The 16,676-nt window shown below is 38.3% G+C and overlaps 1 protein-coding gene across 1 annotated transcript in view; it reads left to right on the top strand.

Annotated features, from left to right (window-relative positions):
- Positions 1–16,676, top strand: part of Eaf2 (ELL associated factor 2) — a 46,005-nt gene that overhangs the window by 2,916 nt on the left and 26,413 nt on the right. Inside the window, exon 2 of the mRNA XM_034515212.2 lies at positions 515–609. Coding sequence (XP_034371103.1) covers positions 515–609 — 95 coding nt within the window. The remainder of the gene's footprint in view (positions 1–514; positions 610–16,676) is intronic.

Below are 16,676 nucleotides of genomic sequence, written 5' to 3'. Positions count from 1 at the left end.
AATGAGTAGTGGCTACAGAAAGGTCTTCTTCTATTCAAGTAGGCCCACCTACCACAAGTAGTAAAGCTTCGCTGTGAGTAAATTATCAGAAAACACACTAATTTAAACTAGGATTTGATGATATTGATAGTTACAGTTCTTTGACCAGTGTGGACCTTGACACCCTTTTTACGCTAGGATGGATTGTACTCTTTAAACAGTGACCCAAGGGACTCAGCAGTTAAGGGACTTGCTGCCTTTCCAGAGGACCTGGGTCTGGTTCTGGTATTCACATGGTACTTATGTCTATCTCTAACTCCAGTTCCAGAGGATCCACTGGCCTCTTCTGGCCGCCTTGGGCTCCTGCACATACATACATGGAAACAAAACATGCATACACATAAAATAAAAATAATTAAAATAAACAAAACTACCTGTGAACCCAAATAATCCTCTTAGTTGCTTCTGTCACTGTCTGTTTACAGTCATGAGTAATACATATCTTATAAAAATTGATATTTGTATCTATTTTTAGATGACTTCAAACCTGCTTCTATTGATACCTCTTGTGAAGGAGATCTTGAGGTTGGCAAAGGTGAACAGGTGACAATAACTCTTCCAAATATAGAAGTAAGTAGTTCTTTATGAAGATGAAAGAGATCTCTTCTAAATGATTTCCAGTAAATATCAATGAAAATATTTGCACCATTCATATAATGATGGTTGGTTAAAGTGATTAATATTGTTCATAGGAAGCAAAATCAACACATTTCAAACTGTTTTGGCTGAAAAACTTTTAAAATACTTCAATTCATATAATGGTTTCAAGGACTATCATAGCCAATGACTTGAAAGTGATTATAGGGATAGTAATTATAAAATTCCTATTTTAGGTCAGATTTTATACTCTGAACTAGGGATGATAATAATAATAATGTTTCTTGCCTTATAGTTTTCATTTGCTATTGCAGATGGACTTGTAAACAAATAGCTAATGTATAAGTTAGAGCATATATAAAATTCCCTGAATGCACTTAAATGGAATAAATTCCTCTGCCCGATGAAATCTTGAAAGGCTTCATAAAACAATCAGTAATTGAGCTGAACTTTTAAAAGACAAATGACAGGTAGACAGGAAATAAAATAGTCAAGCAGAGCAGTGTGTAAAAGTCTCTACTGCTGAAAAGAACAGGCCTATAAAGTAAATAACTTATTACAGAAAAGTACAGTAGAAATAGATTAAAGGAGTAAAAATTGAAACAGACTGGGATCAAATTAGTACATTTTATGTTGAAATTTAAGATTTGTTCTTCATTGTATTGATACTAGGAATAAGTCTAAACAAAGAAGAATATGGTGAGATTTATGGTTTGTTGGAAGAGATAGTTTAGAAATATACACGTTGAACATCTTTTATACAAATTCTTGGGACAATACTTTCTGAGCCTTCTAACTTTTTTTTTTAAAAAAAAATTGGAATATTTGCAAATATATAATAAAATGTCTCGTGGATAGAACCTACATCTAACATACAAAATTTGTTTACCTTCCATATACTGCATATGCTTCGCCTAAAAATAATTTTATGCATTACTTAAAATAACTCAGAAGATGAAACAGTTTATAATGTAGAATTTTCCGCTTGTGGTGTTACGTTTGAGCTGAAAGATATGCAATTTGGAGAATTTTTGAATTTTGAATCAGGGATGATCAATCTGCAGTTTAGGAACTGGACTCTTCAGGGCCAGGTGCTAGGTTCTGGATCCCTTACCCAAACATTTTCTCTGTTTTTAAGATTCTCCAAATGAATTCAAATACTGCAACCAATGTTACTTGCATAAAATACAAGTTTACTTAGTTCAATCCTTGAGTTAGAAATTTCTTATTATCCAGAGTTTTGTTTCTCTTTTCTTTAATACTGACTTCATCCATTATAGAAAAAGTTGTAGATAAAACCGACTCCATAACTTTGTGTTGCATATTTTTAAAACTGGACTTTTTGAGATGTCTTGCCTTTAATTTTATATTGGGAATAGTTTAGAGTTGGCCAGTTTACTTGTCTTACATGGATCTGTGCGCTGGCTTGTCACAGTTAAAGGTACAGTAGTTTTTATCTTCTAGTCTGCTCTCTTTTCTTATGCTATAATTCAATGCCACTTACTGAGACCCCACCACTGTGTCAGATGGAGTCAGTTGCTGCTTCTGAAGGTTTGCTTAAGGTAGGGCTTTGTATGCATATGGGAGTTCTTATTGAATATTTCTCATTTGTTTCCTTAGGAACTGAAGAAAATGAAAAATCAATTCACTATGAGATGTCATGGATAAACTAGCTTTTGAAATCCTCTATTATAAAAAAGTTCTCAGATTCTGGTGTTTCTACGCCATTTGGACATTTATTCGGAAGCATCAAACCTTATTTGTTCTATGGTGTCTGTTAAGGAACAAACTGAATGAGCCATTCAATTTTATTTTCATTTTTTATACTATTTAAAAATAAGTTTTTAATATAAATAGCTATACTTTCCACCTCCTTTCCTGCTTTCAGCCTCTCCCAGCTCCCTTCCCTCAAACCTCTCTCATGTTCTCCCCATCCCTAGACACTTAAAGAAAAGCAGCCACTTCATTATAAAAGTGACTGAAAAGCTCTACGTTCACAGTGGGGACCCCTGCTGTGTAGTTTCAGGCTGTGGTAGTGTTAGCCAGTTAGTTTGCACTAGGATCAAGCTGGGCTGTCCTAGCTGTACAGAATATCTGTTTTTCAAGTTACAAGTCCTGTTTCATCCCTTCTATTGCTTTGCTATAGCAACTCTTCTATGTATTGATAAACATTATTTTGTTCACTCTTATCCTGCTTAGTGAAGAGTTATAATCTACCATGTTGTATTAGGTCTCAATAGAAATCTTCTTATCGCAAATGACGGTTGGACGAGGCCTATATTCTCAAGCCTATGGCTTGTAAATGTCTGAAATGTAGAAAAACAGTGGAGGTAAGTAACTACTACCTTTCAGTCTGCTAGAGATACCTCCACAAGCCTCTGCATTCATGTGCACATACCTACACACACTCATAATTAAAACATGAAGTTATTAGTTGGGCAGGCGGGCACACACCTTTAATCCCAGCACTCAGGAGGCAGAGGCAGGTGGATCTCTGTGAGTTCAAGGCCAGCCTGGTTTATATAGAGGGAGTTCCAGGACAGCCAGGGTTACACAGAGAAGCCCTGTCTTGAAAAACATAGATAGATAGATAGATAGATAGATAGATAGATAGATAGATAGATAACATTTTTTTTAAAAACAAGAATAACTTCAGGTTCTGATAGGGTTTTTTTTTTTGATAAGGTAGATTTTAAAATCCATTTCTTTTTTTTTCTATTACCAAATAAAATAAACAAATAAAAATGAAGTCTGTAGACCAGTTAAATACTATGCACTTATAAGTTTTATAAACATTTTTTTAAATAATAAATACTAATGATAGCAAACATCTGTTGGATGCGGCATGGCTGGTCTCACATGCTGGGCTTAGTGAGTTTTACGTATTACCCACTTAATTTTACTGACTCTTTACAACAACGACTAGGAGCTTACTCCTATGTAATAGAGAAGGAAACTGAGGCTTAAAAAAGTAAATACTTTGCCCAAACGTATAAAGCTAATAGATAACAGGCAGGACTCTACTCCTGTGTGGGTTGTCGTATTAACCAATAGCATACACTTTCACATTGCTCACTCCGTGCCAGGCACCATCTCAAGGACTTTAATGTTCATAGTCTGGAAAAGTAGGTATTGCCACTCCAGTTTTAACTAGAAGGAAGGGGCCCAGAGAGGGACATTTTCTCTTCTATAAATACCTGGCAGAACAGGTCCTCTGAGTTCTAAACTCCTATTGTTTGACCATATCATTACTTTATTCCATCCCAGGGATCATATCTGCTCATGCCCATTTGCAGAAGAGTTACCTAGCAAGCAATTGTGAGGGTTCTTGCTTTTTTTCATAAACCGTCTGAAATCTCTCTAACTGGCCTTGCTTGGGTAGTTCTTTGTTTTCCTCGGGCAGGTGTGGGGTTGAGGTGGGGTCTGCTCTTCTCCTGTGCTTCCTTCTGAACATCTGCGAGTTTCAAGTTCTCTGTGAGTCTCCTTTTACATAGAAGGGAGGGGCTGGGAGGACATAGAGGAATGTAGAGTTCTAAGAGGCTCAGTGAGCTCTTTCCTGTCCATCCTGTTTTGGACAGTTTTGTTTAAGGAAAGTGCACATTGTACCTGTACACTTAGCAAACAAGCACAGATACCACTAATGTTAAACGTGGAATAACAGACAAAATGTTCCATCTGAGGCTTCTGATAGGCTATAGAAGATCAAGTTGAACTACAAATGACATTTTTTTAAAGATTTAATTTAATTTAAAAAATTGTGTGTGTGTGTGTGTGTGTGTTTGTGTGTATACACACTTACATGGAGTATTAGTGGAGGCCAAAAGAGGCCATTGGATCACCTGGAGCTGAAATAATAGGCAGTTGTGAACCCTGCAACAAGGGAGATAGGAACTATACTTTGATCCTCTGTGAGAGCAGTATGTGCTCTTAACTAAGGAGCCATCTTTTCAGCCCCGTAAGTAAACAAATTTGAAAGCAGAATTGAGATCCTCTTTAGAAGACACCATAAATCTGAGAACATACAAAACCAGGAATACTAACTCTTCTCTTTAGTTTTGCCAAGAAAGGGAAGATCTCAATTTGTCTCTCTCTGGAGGGGGAAAAAGAAACTCCTCAGTGAGCTCTTCTGCCATCTGTACTGAGACAAGCAGGTGTGGGTGAGCTATTTCTGAGACAGGAATGACATAATCATGGGGCATGACTAAACCTTTGGGAAACTGCTGGACAGATAACTGAACATGTGAGACTTAGGGGTGGTGGCTGTGTGTCTGATGTGGCAGAGCCACTGAGGCACCAGACATCAGACAGGCTAAAGATGATAACCACAGATACCACCAAAACAGAGTTGTTCACGTAACCAAGGGGCATGTAGAGAAGAAAAGTATGAGTGAGATTTTATTTCTTCTAATCCAGATTTCCTCTCAGCTTTCCTCTTATTCCAAGAAACACCCCCTCAAATAAGAGATACCAAGTTACAAAGTTTGCTCTTAAGTCCCCATTTTGATATAAAGGAAGAGGATTCTGCATCCAAAACAGCAGCTATTTCTACTTAACCCTGCTTAATTGTATGTATGTAACCATGGGTAGATGCAACATATAAATGCAGATTGCTCAATTATAAGTAATCTTTGCCCAACATACCACAGTATTATAAAGTGAACACACAAATATTTGTGTCACCCATATTCTATTGAAAGAAATTCAATTTAGACTCAGACCATTTGTGAATTTTTAAAAATGGGGCCTTGCTATCGTCATTCCAAATCTTTGTCCATGGCTGTGATACATGCTGACGGAATGAGACCTGGGAGTTAGAATCAAGATACCAGTGATAAAAGTCTTGCTCCACTCTGTGGGACTCCAGGCAGAGCTGTCTTCCTTCACAATGCAGTGTCTTTCCTTGTAAGCTGAGAGTAAGAGTGTCTCAAGGGGCTATGGTCAAGCATGCATGAGGTAACACAAACAAAAAAGCCTTTGTAAAGATGGAATCATAATGGAGCTGGAGACTCATAGGTCACATTAGAGAACTGATGCTTTGTCTTCTGTATGATGGGGAATTACAGCAGTTTATGTAGAGAGGGGATTGAAATTATTTCCTTGGCTTCTCCCAAAGTTTCCTTTTCCATCTGAGCTACCTAGTTTCCAGTACTTCAGTCTCCTGTCCACTATTCTGCACCTATTAGTTTCTAGAAGTAGAACAAGAAGGACATTGCTAACAAGTAGCAACAGATTCCTCCAAGGTGGTGGACCCATGGAGGCAGTTAGGTTGGATTGGAGTGACTAAACACTTGTTTATTTAATCCCTTTGCATACCTAGTTATATCTCCATTTCAGAGCAGTTAGAAGTCATAGAGCTAGAATCAGACTTCCTGTGTTTAAATCTCCCTTTGCCTCTTTCGGTGTGAACTTGGGCAAATTATGAAGTCTTTTGTGCCTCATTTTTTCATATGAAAATAATAATTGTCTCATAGGGTTGTTACAAAGATTAAATTAATTAGTATGAGTAAAGTACATAGACCAGAACGTAGTCCACATAATAATGTTATGCTTATTGGCATTTTTAAAAAAGGCTGCTTTTGTTGTTTCCATGTTGACTTGGAGTGGCTTAGAAGACACTTCTAGGAGAGATGGCTGGCTCAGGGAGATTGCTATGTAAGCCTTGCAACCTGATTCAATCCTCGGGACTCACATAAAAGCAAAAGGACAGAACTAGCACAGTAAACCTGTCCCCTAACCACAGATGTGCTATGGCATGGCATGCTCCCTTCTCTCTCTGTCTCTCTGTCTCTCTGTCTCTCTGTCTCTGTCTCTGTCTCTGTCTCTGTTTCTCTCTCTCTCTCTCTCTCTCTCTCGCTCGCTCGCTCGCTCGCTCTCGCTCTCACACACACAAATACATAAAGCTTTAAAAAGAAGGCACTAGGGGAGATTATCAGAGGGCAGATCTTCCCAAGTGACCTATGGCCCGTGGCACCACTAATGGTGAAGCTCCTCCTAGTGTACCCCTCACTGCTGCCTTCTTGTTCTTGTCTTCTCTGTATTAGTTGTGCCCATCCCCACAATCCTTAAAGCCTCACATGCAACCTTCTGAGGCACAGCACCTTTCCCAGTGTCAGTTCCATGTAGTGCAGGCCCTGTACTTCAGCTGTTAGAGAGAGCAGAGGTTCTGGTTGTTGTCCTCACCAAGCCTCTGCCTGAGACTGCTGTTCTTCCTGTAGTGAAGATGGCCATGGGCAGTTCCTGTCTTCAGTCTCATTTCTTTTGCTCTGAATACAGTATCCCAGTTTAAATAAGGGATGAAGGACATGTGCTTGTTTTGGCTTACCATCCAGCACTGAGAGTGCTAGATCATGAGGTAAATTCATGTATATGAGGGGTTTTGTTATTATTGCTTATTTTTTGTAGAATCTCTAAACTGTTTTCCATATAATTGCAATAACACATTTTACAAAATTTTCATAGGGTTAGCGATATTGAACATGTTTTCATGTGCTTATTCGCTATTTGTATTTCTGGTTTTGCTAAATGATTATTTGAATCTATTGAATTACTAAATTATTGAATCATTTTTAATTGGTATTGGGTTTGGTTTTGGCTATTGAGATTTTGGAATTCCTTCTGTAATCTATGTCAGTTTCTTGTCAGTTGTGAACATTGCAATGTTTTCTCCTATTGCTCTGCACTCCCTTGATCATTTTGGTTGTTATGTAAATTTTTTTTAGCTTAGGCAATCCCATTTCTTTGTTTGGTTTTTGGTTTATGTGCTTTGGGAATTTTGTCCAAACATCTCTTACCCAGTACAGAAATGTCCAGAAGCATTTCCTCTATGTTTTCTCCTGTTGTTTTTATAGTTTTAAGTCTTACACTTAAGTCTTAAGTCCATTTTGAGTTGATCTTTAAAACTGGTGAGAGGCTGGATTCTAGTTTCATTACTCTGTCTATGTATATCTAATTTTTGAACAGTATTTCCCTAAGATTTTCTATTTTGCAATGCATATTTTAATAACTTGTAAAAAATCAATGGGCTCTAATGTGTTGGATTATTTCTAGACTGTTGATCCAATGGCTTATGTGCTTTCTTTGATGCCAGTACTGTGCTGCTTTGTTTATTTCAGCTGTTTAGCATTTTTTTTAAAAACTCAAATATGTAATGCCCTGTGTTTTGCTCAAAATGACTGGCTATTCATGGATATTTTTGGTTCTCTTTAATTTTGGTTATATGATGAATATCATTTGTGTTTTGAGAAGAATTATACTAAATCTATAAATCACTTTGGGTAGTATAGGCATTTTAACTGTTAATTTTCTAGCCTATGGGAACAGGGTATCTTTCTGGTTTTGTGTCCTCTTCAATTTCTTTTATTAGGGTTTCACACTGTTATTTTTTGAGATCTCTCATCTAATTATCAGATATGTTTTATAGCTATTATAAATAATTTCTTTCTTGATTCTTATTTCAAGTAGTTCACTATTGGAGTACATATATGATAACACTAATGACGTTTGTATTGATTTTATATCTTGAAACTTTGCTGAATTTATTTATTTGTTCTACTAGTCTTGGTAAAAGTTTTGGGCCAGGCAGCGGTGGCACACGCCTTTAATCCCAGCACTTGGGAGGCAGAGGCAGGTGGATTTCTGTGTTCGAGGCCAGCCTGGTCTACAGAGTGAGTTCCAGGACAGCCAGGGCTACACAGAGAAATCCTGTCTCGAAAACCCCCCCCCCCAAAAAAAAAAGAAAAGTAAACAGTTTTGGGGCTCTATGTATTGAAGATCATGTCACCATCAGTGATTACTTATTTTATTTTCAAAGACTCAACTCATGGTTTCATTGATCTTTGGAGTGGGGGGCAAGGGCAATGTGTGAACGTGTGCATGTGTGCATGTGTGCGTGTGAGTTTCATTTATATCCTTTTCTTGCCTAATGGCTCCGGTGAGGTCTTCCAGCATGTGCTGAGTAAACATGGTGAAAGTGGGTATCCTTGCCTTGTGGCTAATTTTATAGAGAAAACACTGGCTTTTTTCTATTCTATGTGATGTTAGCTATTTCATAAATGTCCGTTACAATGCTACATGACTTGAATATTAAATTTGTCCAACATTTCCGTCATGAAGCATGTTGAATTTTATGGAATGCCTTCTCTGTATCAGATGGAATGTTAGTATGGTTTTGTCCTTTATTCTCTTGATATCAAATGTATTGATCTATATATATCGAACCATCCTGATTGCTCTAGGATGAGTGACACTTGGTTAAGGTGAATAATTGTTTAATGCATTATTGGATTTAATTTGCTAGTATTTCACTGGGGAGCTTCATGTCTGTTATTAAGCATATTGGCCTGTACTCCTCTTTTTCTATTTGTACAGTGAAATGACTGATAACTTTTTCTCAGTACTGGAAAGATTTCTGAGAAACCTGCTATCACCCAAGTGAGCATTTTGTTCTTTTCGGTTTTGGTATCAGGGTAGTTCTGGCTTTGTAAAATGTATTTGTAAGAATTACTTCCTGTCTACTTGGAGAATTTTATTAGTTCTTCAACTTGTAGAATTCTGCTCTGCAGTGAATCCTTGTTCTGACTTTTTAAAAAAATGTGAAATGTTTTTTAATCACTAATTCAATCCTATTATGTGGATTTTATTGATTCAGGTTTATTTATTCAGCCTTGATATGTTATGTTGAAGAATTTGTCCATTTCTTCTAGATGATTAAAGTTGTTTGCATATAACTCTACATTCCCAGTGTCTGTTGTAATGGCCTTTTTAAAATTATTCTTTAAATCTCTGATTCTACTTGAGTCTTCTCTCTCTCTCTTTCTGTCTTAAGAGTTTTACAGCTGTGAACAGACACCTTGACCAAGGAAAGTCTTATAAAGGACAACATTTAAATAGGGCTGGCTTACACATTCAGAGTTTCATTCCATTATCAAGGCAGGAGAACATGGTAGCATCCAGGCAGGCATGGTGCAGGAGGAGCTGAGAATTCTACATCTTCATCTGAAGGCTGCTTGCAGAATACTGGCTTCCAGGCAGCTAGGATGAGGGTCTTAAAGCCCACACCCACAGTGACACACCTACCCAAACAAGGCCTCACCTACTCCAACAGGGCCACACCGGCTAAACAAACCATCACACTTTCTTAAGCTAGCTAAGAGTTTATTTCTCTATCTCTCTTTTCAACAAGACAGCTCATTAGCTTCATTGATTTTTAGGGCTACATTTTTTAGTATACATTGATTTCTCCTTTGATGCTTACTATTTTATTTGTCTTACTAATTTTGGGGTCGGCTTGATTTTCCTTAAAATTCAGTGGGTAGATTGATTGTTTTAGGTCTTTCTGCTCTCTCAGTTTTGGGGACTATAACCCTTCTGCATGTCTACAGGACTGCTTTGATCTGTACAGTGACAGCCAGGAGCCTGACAGATTTCAGTACTGAAAAGATTACCAAGAAACCTGCTATCAGACTAAGTGGGCATCTTTATGTGTTAGCAGTTTCTTTTCTCTTTCAGCCTTCAGAATGTTCTTTATCTTTTTCCTATGACAGCTTTATTGCTTTTTACTTTGGCAGTAAAATATCGTGAGGTAGACTTGATTGAGTTCAATTTGACTGGTACTGCTCCCCTTCCTGCACCTGGAGTTTTATATCCATCTATAAGTTTGTTCAGCTTTATGTTATTAATTTGAATAAGGTTTCTACCACCTTGGTATCTCAGTTCCTTCCTAAGCTGTAAGAGTTCAAATGTTTGCTTTTTATTTAAGCACCATACTAAAGTTCCATAAACCTTTTTTTATTCTTGAAATGCTTTTTTTCTTATTCAACTGTATAGTTTTTTTAAATTTTTTAGATTGATTTGTTTTATCTCATATATATGAATGTTTTGCCTGCATAGATATACATATATCATATGTGTGACTGGTAAGGTCAGAAGAAGGTATTAGATCCTCTGGAACAGGAGGTGCCGATGGTTATGAGCCACCATGTGGGTGCTGGGAACCAAACATAGATCCTCTAGAAAAGTAGAGTTCTGTTGATCACTGATTAGAGTAGTGCTGACTTATTATGTAACGTTGAGTAGTATAGAATGTTGATATTTTTATTATGAAACTTTGTATAGTGTGGCATTTAATGATGTTAATTTTCAAAATCTACGGGTATGGGGTATCTCTGATTTCTGTGTCCTCTCCAATATCTTTTATCAGTGTTTCACACTTTATTTTTAGCCAATCACTGTATATTTTTTATATCTTTATTTTTTTATTAGTAACTTTTAAAAAATGTTAATCAAAGGCTTTATAAGTTTGGTAATGCTCAATAACAAGATGCCCATACAATCAGAAGTATAACCCAATACCTAATCTAGATACACCAACTATCTTTGACTGGTGGAGACACATGGACATCTGCCTCCATGTCCCATGTCCCCCCTCCACTCTCTCTCCCCTGCCTCTCTATCTATCTCCTAGCTCTTCCTCCTCTCCTTACTCCTCCTCTTCCTCTCCTTACTTCTCCAACCTTAGGTGCTCCTACATATCACCCTTCCTGTTAAAATAAAACTTTTCTCTCAAAATACAATTAGAGCATAACTATACCAATTTGTGTCAGTAAGGTACAAGATAGACCCAATACCCAGCCCATCATTTTGTTGACTAACCAGAACCTCTGTAATCCCTCAAAACTAAAAGACTTGGTTCTGAACCTGGCTTTTTTCTTGGCTTTAGAATGAATATCAGCTGAAAACCATCCTCTCAAATCTTTTCTCTCAAAGTAAATAGCAAGGATTGGCTATGAGACTATAAGTCTTCAACCCCATGAGAAATCCAGAATGACTGAGTTAACTGAAAGTATGGGAAGCACAAAGCATAGCTTCTAAAACTTAGCCAATTTTTAGAGACCACTGAACACCTGAAAAGCCCCTATACTACAAAACGTTGGAGCATCTGATCTTCAGCCTTCTGGTCCAGTGACAGACCTAGTGATGCAGAATTATCAAGGGCTGATTACTCTGTCTTGGTAGATATAATCAGTCGACTATTCTGCAAGTGTGTCCTTTTCTGGACAGTAATTTGTCTGTAGATGAAAAGAGGCAATTCTTGCCTAGTGGCTGTCTCACCACAACTGTAGTAACTCCAAAGATGCTCAATTTCTTTTTAGAATCCAAGACAGGAAGCTGTCAAGAGCAGACAGGTCTCTAATCAAAATGAACATTAATACAGAAATGTTTGTAATGTCAATTATGTGGACTTCTGATGTTTTGAAAACCAACTATCCATGTAAGGCAATCTGGACTGTTGTCTCTTAACTCCTCTCAGCTATTTCTAAATAAAATATAGAAAACACCCTAACAATAAACTCGGACCCATGAATTTGCTATAGGCCCTTAACTCACAGGCTAACCATCTCAAATCAGTTTAAAAAGTTAAAGAAGGACTGGGTCTAAGCCTTGTATTCCTAAATGTGTTATATAGGCACAGTGCCTATGAGAGTAACAATATTAATCTCACTTTTATATCAATAAGAAGCTCATACCAATGAAAACCTTACATTTGAAATCAAAGTAAATTTTGTACCATTTAAGAAATTATAACTTCAGCTTAATAACAATTATACAGATTTTTACCAATAAGTTATGGCTGTTCAATAAATCCTAGCTAATCCTCCATGTTCCAACAAAACCACTACTTTTCCCTAGAAAGACAGCCCAATATTAACCACCTCAGTCCCCAAGCCCAGGGAATAGGGGCGCTGACTCTTCATTAACTTCTTCAAGCTGATTATGGGCATTGAGATATTAGAAGAAGGGCAGGGGGAAGAGTAAATTGATAAGCCTCTGACACTGTGTCTTCACTGCATCCAGCTGAAATCCCAGGATATCAGAGGTTCGAGCAGGTGTACTCAGCTTGCCTGATGAGTAGATACACCAAGGCTGTGTATTCTGCAATATACAATTCTCAAAACAAATTTTAGTATCAAGATAATTTTTTGTTCGAATTCTGGAGTCTAGTCTTCTGGTGGCCTGCCTCTGTCATGTCTAATTCATATAATTCTGGGAGTTTCTATGAGGGTGTGCTCCCACTATCCTCCCATTCCTGCCTCCCTGTTCTCAAATTCCCCAACACTAGGGAATCCAAACTTTCAAGCACAAGGCCCTCCACTTCCATCGATGCCTGGCAAGGCCACCCTCAACTACCTATACAGGTAGAGCCATGAGTCCTTCCCTTTGTGTTCTCAGGCTGGAAGTTTTAGAATGGTTACTCCAGCTTGTTTCTTAGGACCATTTGCTTGAAAAATTGTTTTCCAGCCTTTTACTCTAAGGTAGTGTCTGTCTTTGTCACTGAGTTGGGTTTCCAATATGCAGCAAACTGCTGAGTCCTGTTTACATATGCAGTACATTAGTCTATGTCTTTTTATTGGGGAATTGAGTCCATTGATGTTAAGAGATATTAAGGAACAGTGATTGTTGCTTCCTGTTATTTTTGTTATTAGAGGTGAAATTATCTTTGTGTGGCTATCTTCTTTTGGATTTGTTGGAAGAGTGTTACTTTCTTGCTCTTTCTAGGGTATAATTTCCCTCCTTGTATTGGAGCTTTCCTGCTATTATCCTTTGTAATGCTGGGTTTGTGGAAAGATACTGTGTAAATTTGGTTTTGTCATGGAATATCTCGGTTTCTCCATCTATGGTAATTGAGAGTTTTGTTGGGTATAGTAGCCTGGGCTGGCATTTGTGTTCTCTTAGGGTCTGTATGACATCTGTCCAGGATCTTCTCACTTTTATAGTATCTGGTGAGAAGTCTGGTGTAATTCTGATAGGTCTGCCTTTATATGTTACTTGGCCTTTTTCCCTTACTACATTTAATATTCTTTCTTTGTTTTGTGCATTTGGTGTTTTGATTGTTATGTGATGGGAGGTATTTCTTTTCTGGTCTAGTCTATTTGGCATTCTGTAGGCTTCTTGTATGTTTATGGGCATCTCATTCTTTAGGTTAGAAAAGTTTTCTTCTATAATTTTGTTGAAGATATTTATTGGCCCTTTAAGTTGGGAATCTTCACTCTCTTCTATACCTATTATCCTTAGGTTTGGTCTTCTCATTGTGTCCTGGATTTCCTGGATGTTTTGTGTTAAGAACTTTTTGCATTTTGTGGTTTCTTGGACAGTTGTGTCAATATTTTCTATAGTATCTTCTGCACCTGAGATTCTCTCTTCTATCTCTTGTATTCTGTTGGTGATGCTTCCGTCTATGCCTCCTGATTTTTTTTTTTACCTAGGTTTTCTATCTCCAGGGTAGTCTCCTTTTGTGATTTCTTTATTGTTTCTACTTCTATTTTTGTGTCCTGGATGGTTTTGTTCAATTCCTTCACCTGTTTGGTTGTGTTCTCTTGTAATTGTTTAAGGGATTTTTGTGTTTCCTCTTTAAGGGCTTCTACCTGTTTATCTGTGTTCTCCTCAAATTCTTTGAGAGTGTTATTTATGTCCTTCTTAAAGTCTTCTATCATCAACATTAGAAGTGATTTTAAATCTGAATCTTGCTTTCCTGGTGATATGGGGAATTCAGGACTTTCTAGTGTGGGAGAACTAGGTTCTAATGATGCCAAGTACCCTGTGTTGCTGATGCTTATGTTCTTGCACTTGCCTTTCACCATCTGGATCCCCTTAGTGCTACCTGCCATGTCTCTGATTGGAGCTTGTCTTTTGTATTATCTTGGTTGTTTCAGAACTGTGTGGGGTGGGTGTTACTACTGGGGTCAGAGCTAGGGCCCTAGATCTGCTCAGTGCTGGGGCGCAGACCAGAAGGAACCAGTGTTCTGGGCCAGGAGTGAATTCCTGGGTCCTAGTAGGTCCCAGTTACTCCCTGTTTGGGGCAGCTGTTGCTGTCTCCTTACCTAAGATACTGCCTGGGTTAGAGCTCCTGGGAGGCCTGCTTCCTCTGGGTTCTGTGAGATTGGATGCAGAGCTGCCGACCGGGATCTGCTCAGTGCTAGGGCCCAGACTGGAAGGTATATTTTCAAGTAGATGTTTTCAAGCATACTAATTGTTTCTTCTGTTTAATTTATCCTGTTATTGTTACATCCTGTATAGCAGTTTCAAATTTTCCTTAGTGAATTTCAGCTCGAGAATTTCTATTTTCAAAAGTAGTTCCCTTGTCTTTTAAATTTTTCTGTTAGACTATTAAGACATTTCTTTGTGACATTTAAGACATTGAGACTGTGAGATTGTTCGGTGTCTTTAAAACAGTCGCTTTAAATTGTTTGTCTGAGGACTCCCTTGTACTGATTCCTTCCTAGTCAGTTTCCAGCACTTTATTTTGAGTTATTAAATATACTTGGTTTCATGACAGTTGGTGGTGTGTGTAGTGTGTGGCACCATCAAGGCATTCACCAATCTGTTATCTACTTTACTTCCTAATTTGACTCTCCTTATCCACCTCCATAAAGTCTAAACAGGTTTCCTCTTTTCTCTGAGCCTGTGTTCATTCCTACAATTTCAACACTAGATGGTGCCCAAGTCCAGATTTTTCCAGAAGTTGGTTTTAGGTGAGTTGTGTTGTTTCAATACTAAAAGGCACTCTTAGCCCAGATTTATATTAAATACCCCTTTGGCGTTCTGTTCAGAAAAAAATAGCAGAGTACAAGAAAGACTTATATGTTCCTACAAATATATTTCTGGGTCTAGGGTAGGCATGATTGCCTTGTATACAGTAAACTGTCATTGGACACAAGATTCTGCCTGACTCTAGATACTCACTGTGGATAGATGCGATTCCTGTGAATACCAATCCAACCAAGTCAACTATGAGCCTATGCTTCACCAGCATAGTTCTTGATTAGGGCCAAGGCCTATGATGCTGTGGACCCTTACTATAGTGAACTTGTGATCCAGAGCTACTGTAAGTCTTAGCTGCCATTGGCTGAAAGTGAGGTCCAAAAGAAGCAGATTGTGGTCTTCACCCCCCTTGGAACTGTGGTTGTTCAAAGACAGGCCTAAGGATGGGACATGCCCAGTGTCAGGTGTCACCACCATTAAGTTCCAAGGCAAAATAAAACAAAAACAAATAAACAAGCAACAACAACAAACCTATGCTTGCTATTATGTCCTACTCCTGCGGAGAAGTCTTGAAATACGCTTTACAGCTTGGGGTTGGAGAGTGTTTGGGAAGGCAGCCTATGGGCCACCCACATTGGTGTTATTAAGCTAGAAGACATGAGTCACACAACTACAAGGACCTGTGCAGCCTTAAGGTATGTTGGTGTTCACAGTGGAGCTGCTGCTGCTACAGATCAAAACACAAGTCTGTCCCACTAGGGCACAAATCTCAACCACATCTGAGGTTTGACAGTCTTGTCTATGAGTTTGGCCTTGTGATATCTATGCTGCCTGAGGATGGAGATAGGTAGTAGAAACAGTCTCTTAGCTTTGAAGAGTGTTATTCAGTTGGGTTGCAGCTGTAAAATCCTGTACCTTAGGTGGAAATGACTATAGCCTAAGTCCACATTGTGCATAGAACGGATGCATTCAAAACCATTCAATCCCTTCAGCTCACAGGTCTGTACCTGATGCTAGGGCCAATCTGGAGTTTCTGTGAGCTCAGGGTCTTCAGTTTTTACTGAAGTTTTTACTGTGCTTTTCTACCTTTAGATTTTGCCCCAATCGGTAGAGTTCTGCTTTCTGTCAACTGACTTTGTAAGAGAGATGGGTGAAGCAACCAGCTACCTGACCTAACACAGGTCCACTGCTTCAATCCCCAGTGTTAGCCACGTGATAGGGATTATGGGGCTTTACTCAACACTGTGGTTCACTAGGATGGGCCTGCTGTTGGTTTTTAAGTCTGAGGACTGGACTCTCTCCTAACCCAAAGCTAGAGGTGTGATTCTCCCTGCACGGTTGCTTACAGTTGAGGTGCAGGTGATTCTGGCATTTCTTTCCTTCTTGTGTGCTTCAGTGTGTCCTTTTGTTTTGTTATACCAAAAACAGGTAGGGTGAGCTCTCACTTTGTTTCCTTAGCTGCTTGGAAGAGAGTTTATTGTGTGAATAGCTCTTCATCTTGG

Source organism: Arvicanthis niloticus, chromosome 12 (genome assembly GCF_011762505.2).
Source record: "Arvicanthis niloticus isolate mArvNil1 chromosome 12, mArvNil1.pat.X, whole genome shotgun sequence".
In the NCBI taxonomy this organism is placed as follows: Eukaryota; Metazoa; Chordata; class Mammalia; order Rodentia; family Muridae; genus Arvicanthis; species Arvicanthis niloticus.
The sequence above is the reverse complement of the archived record's forward strand: the minus strand, read 5'-3'. Positions and strand labels throughout refer to the sequence as shown.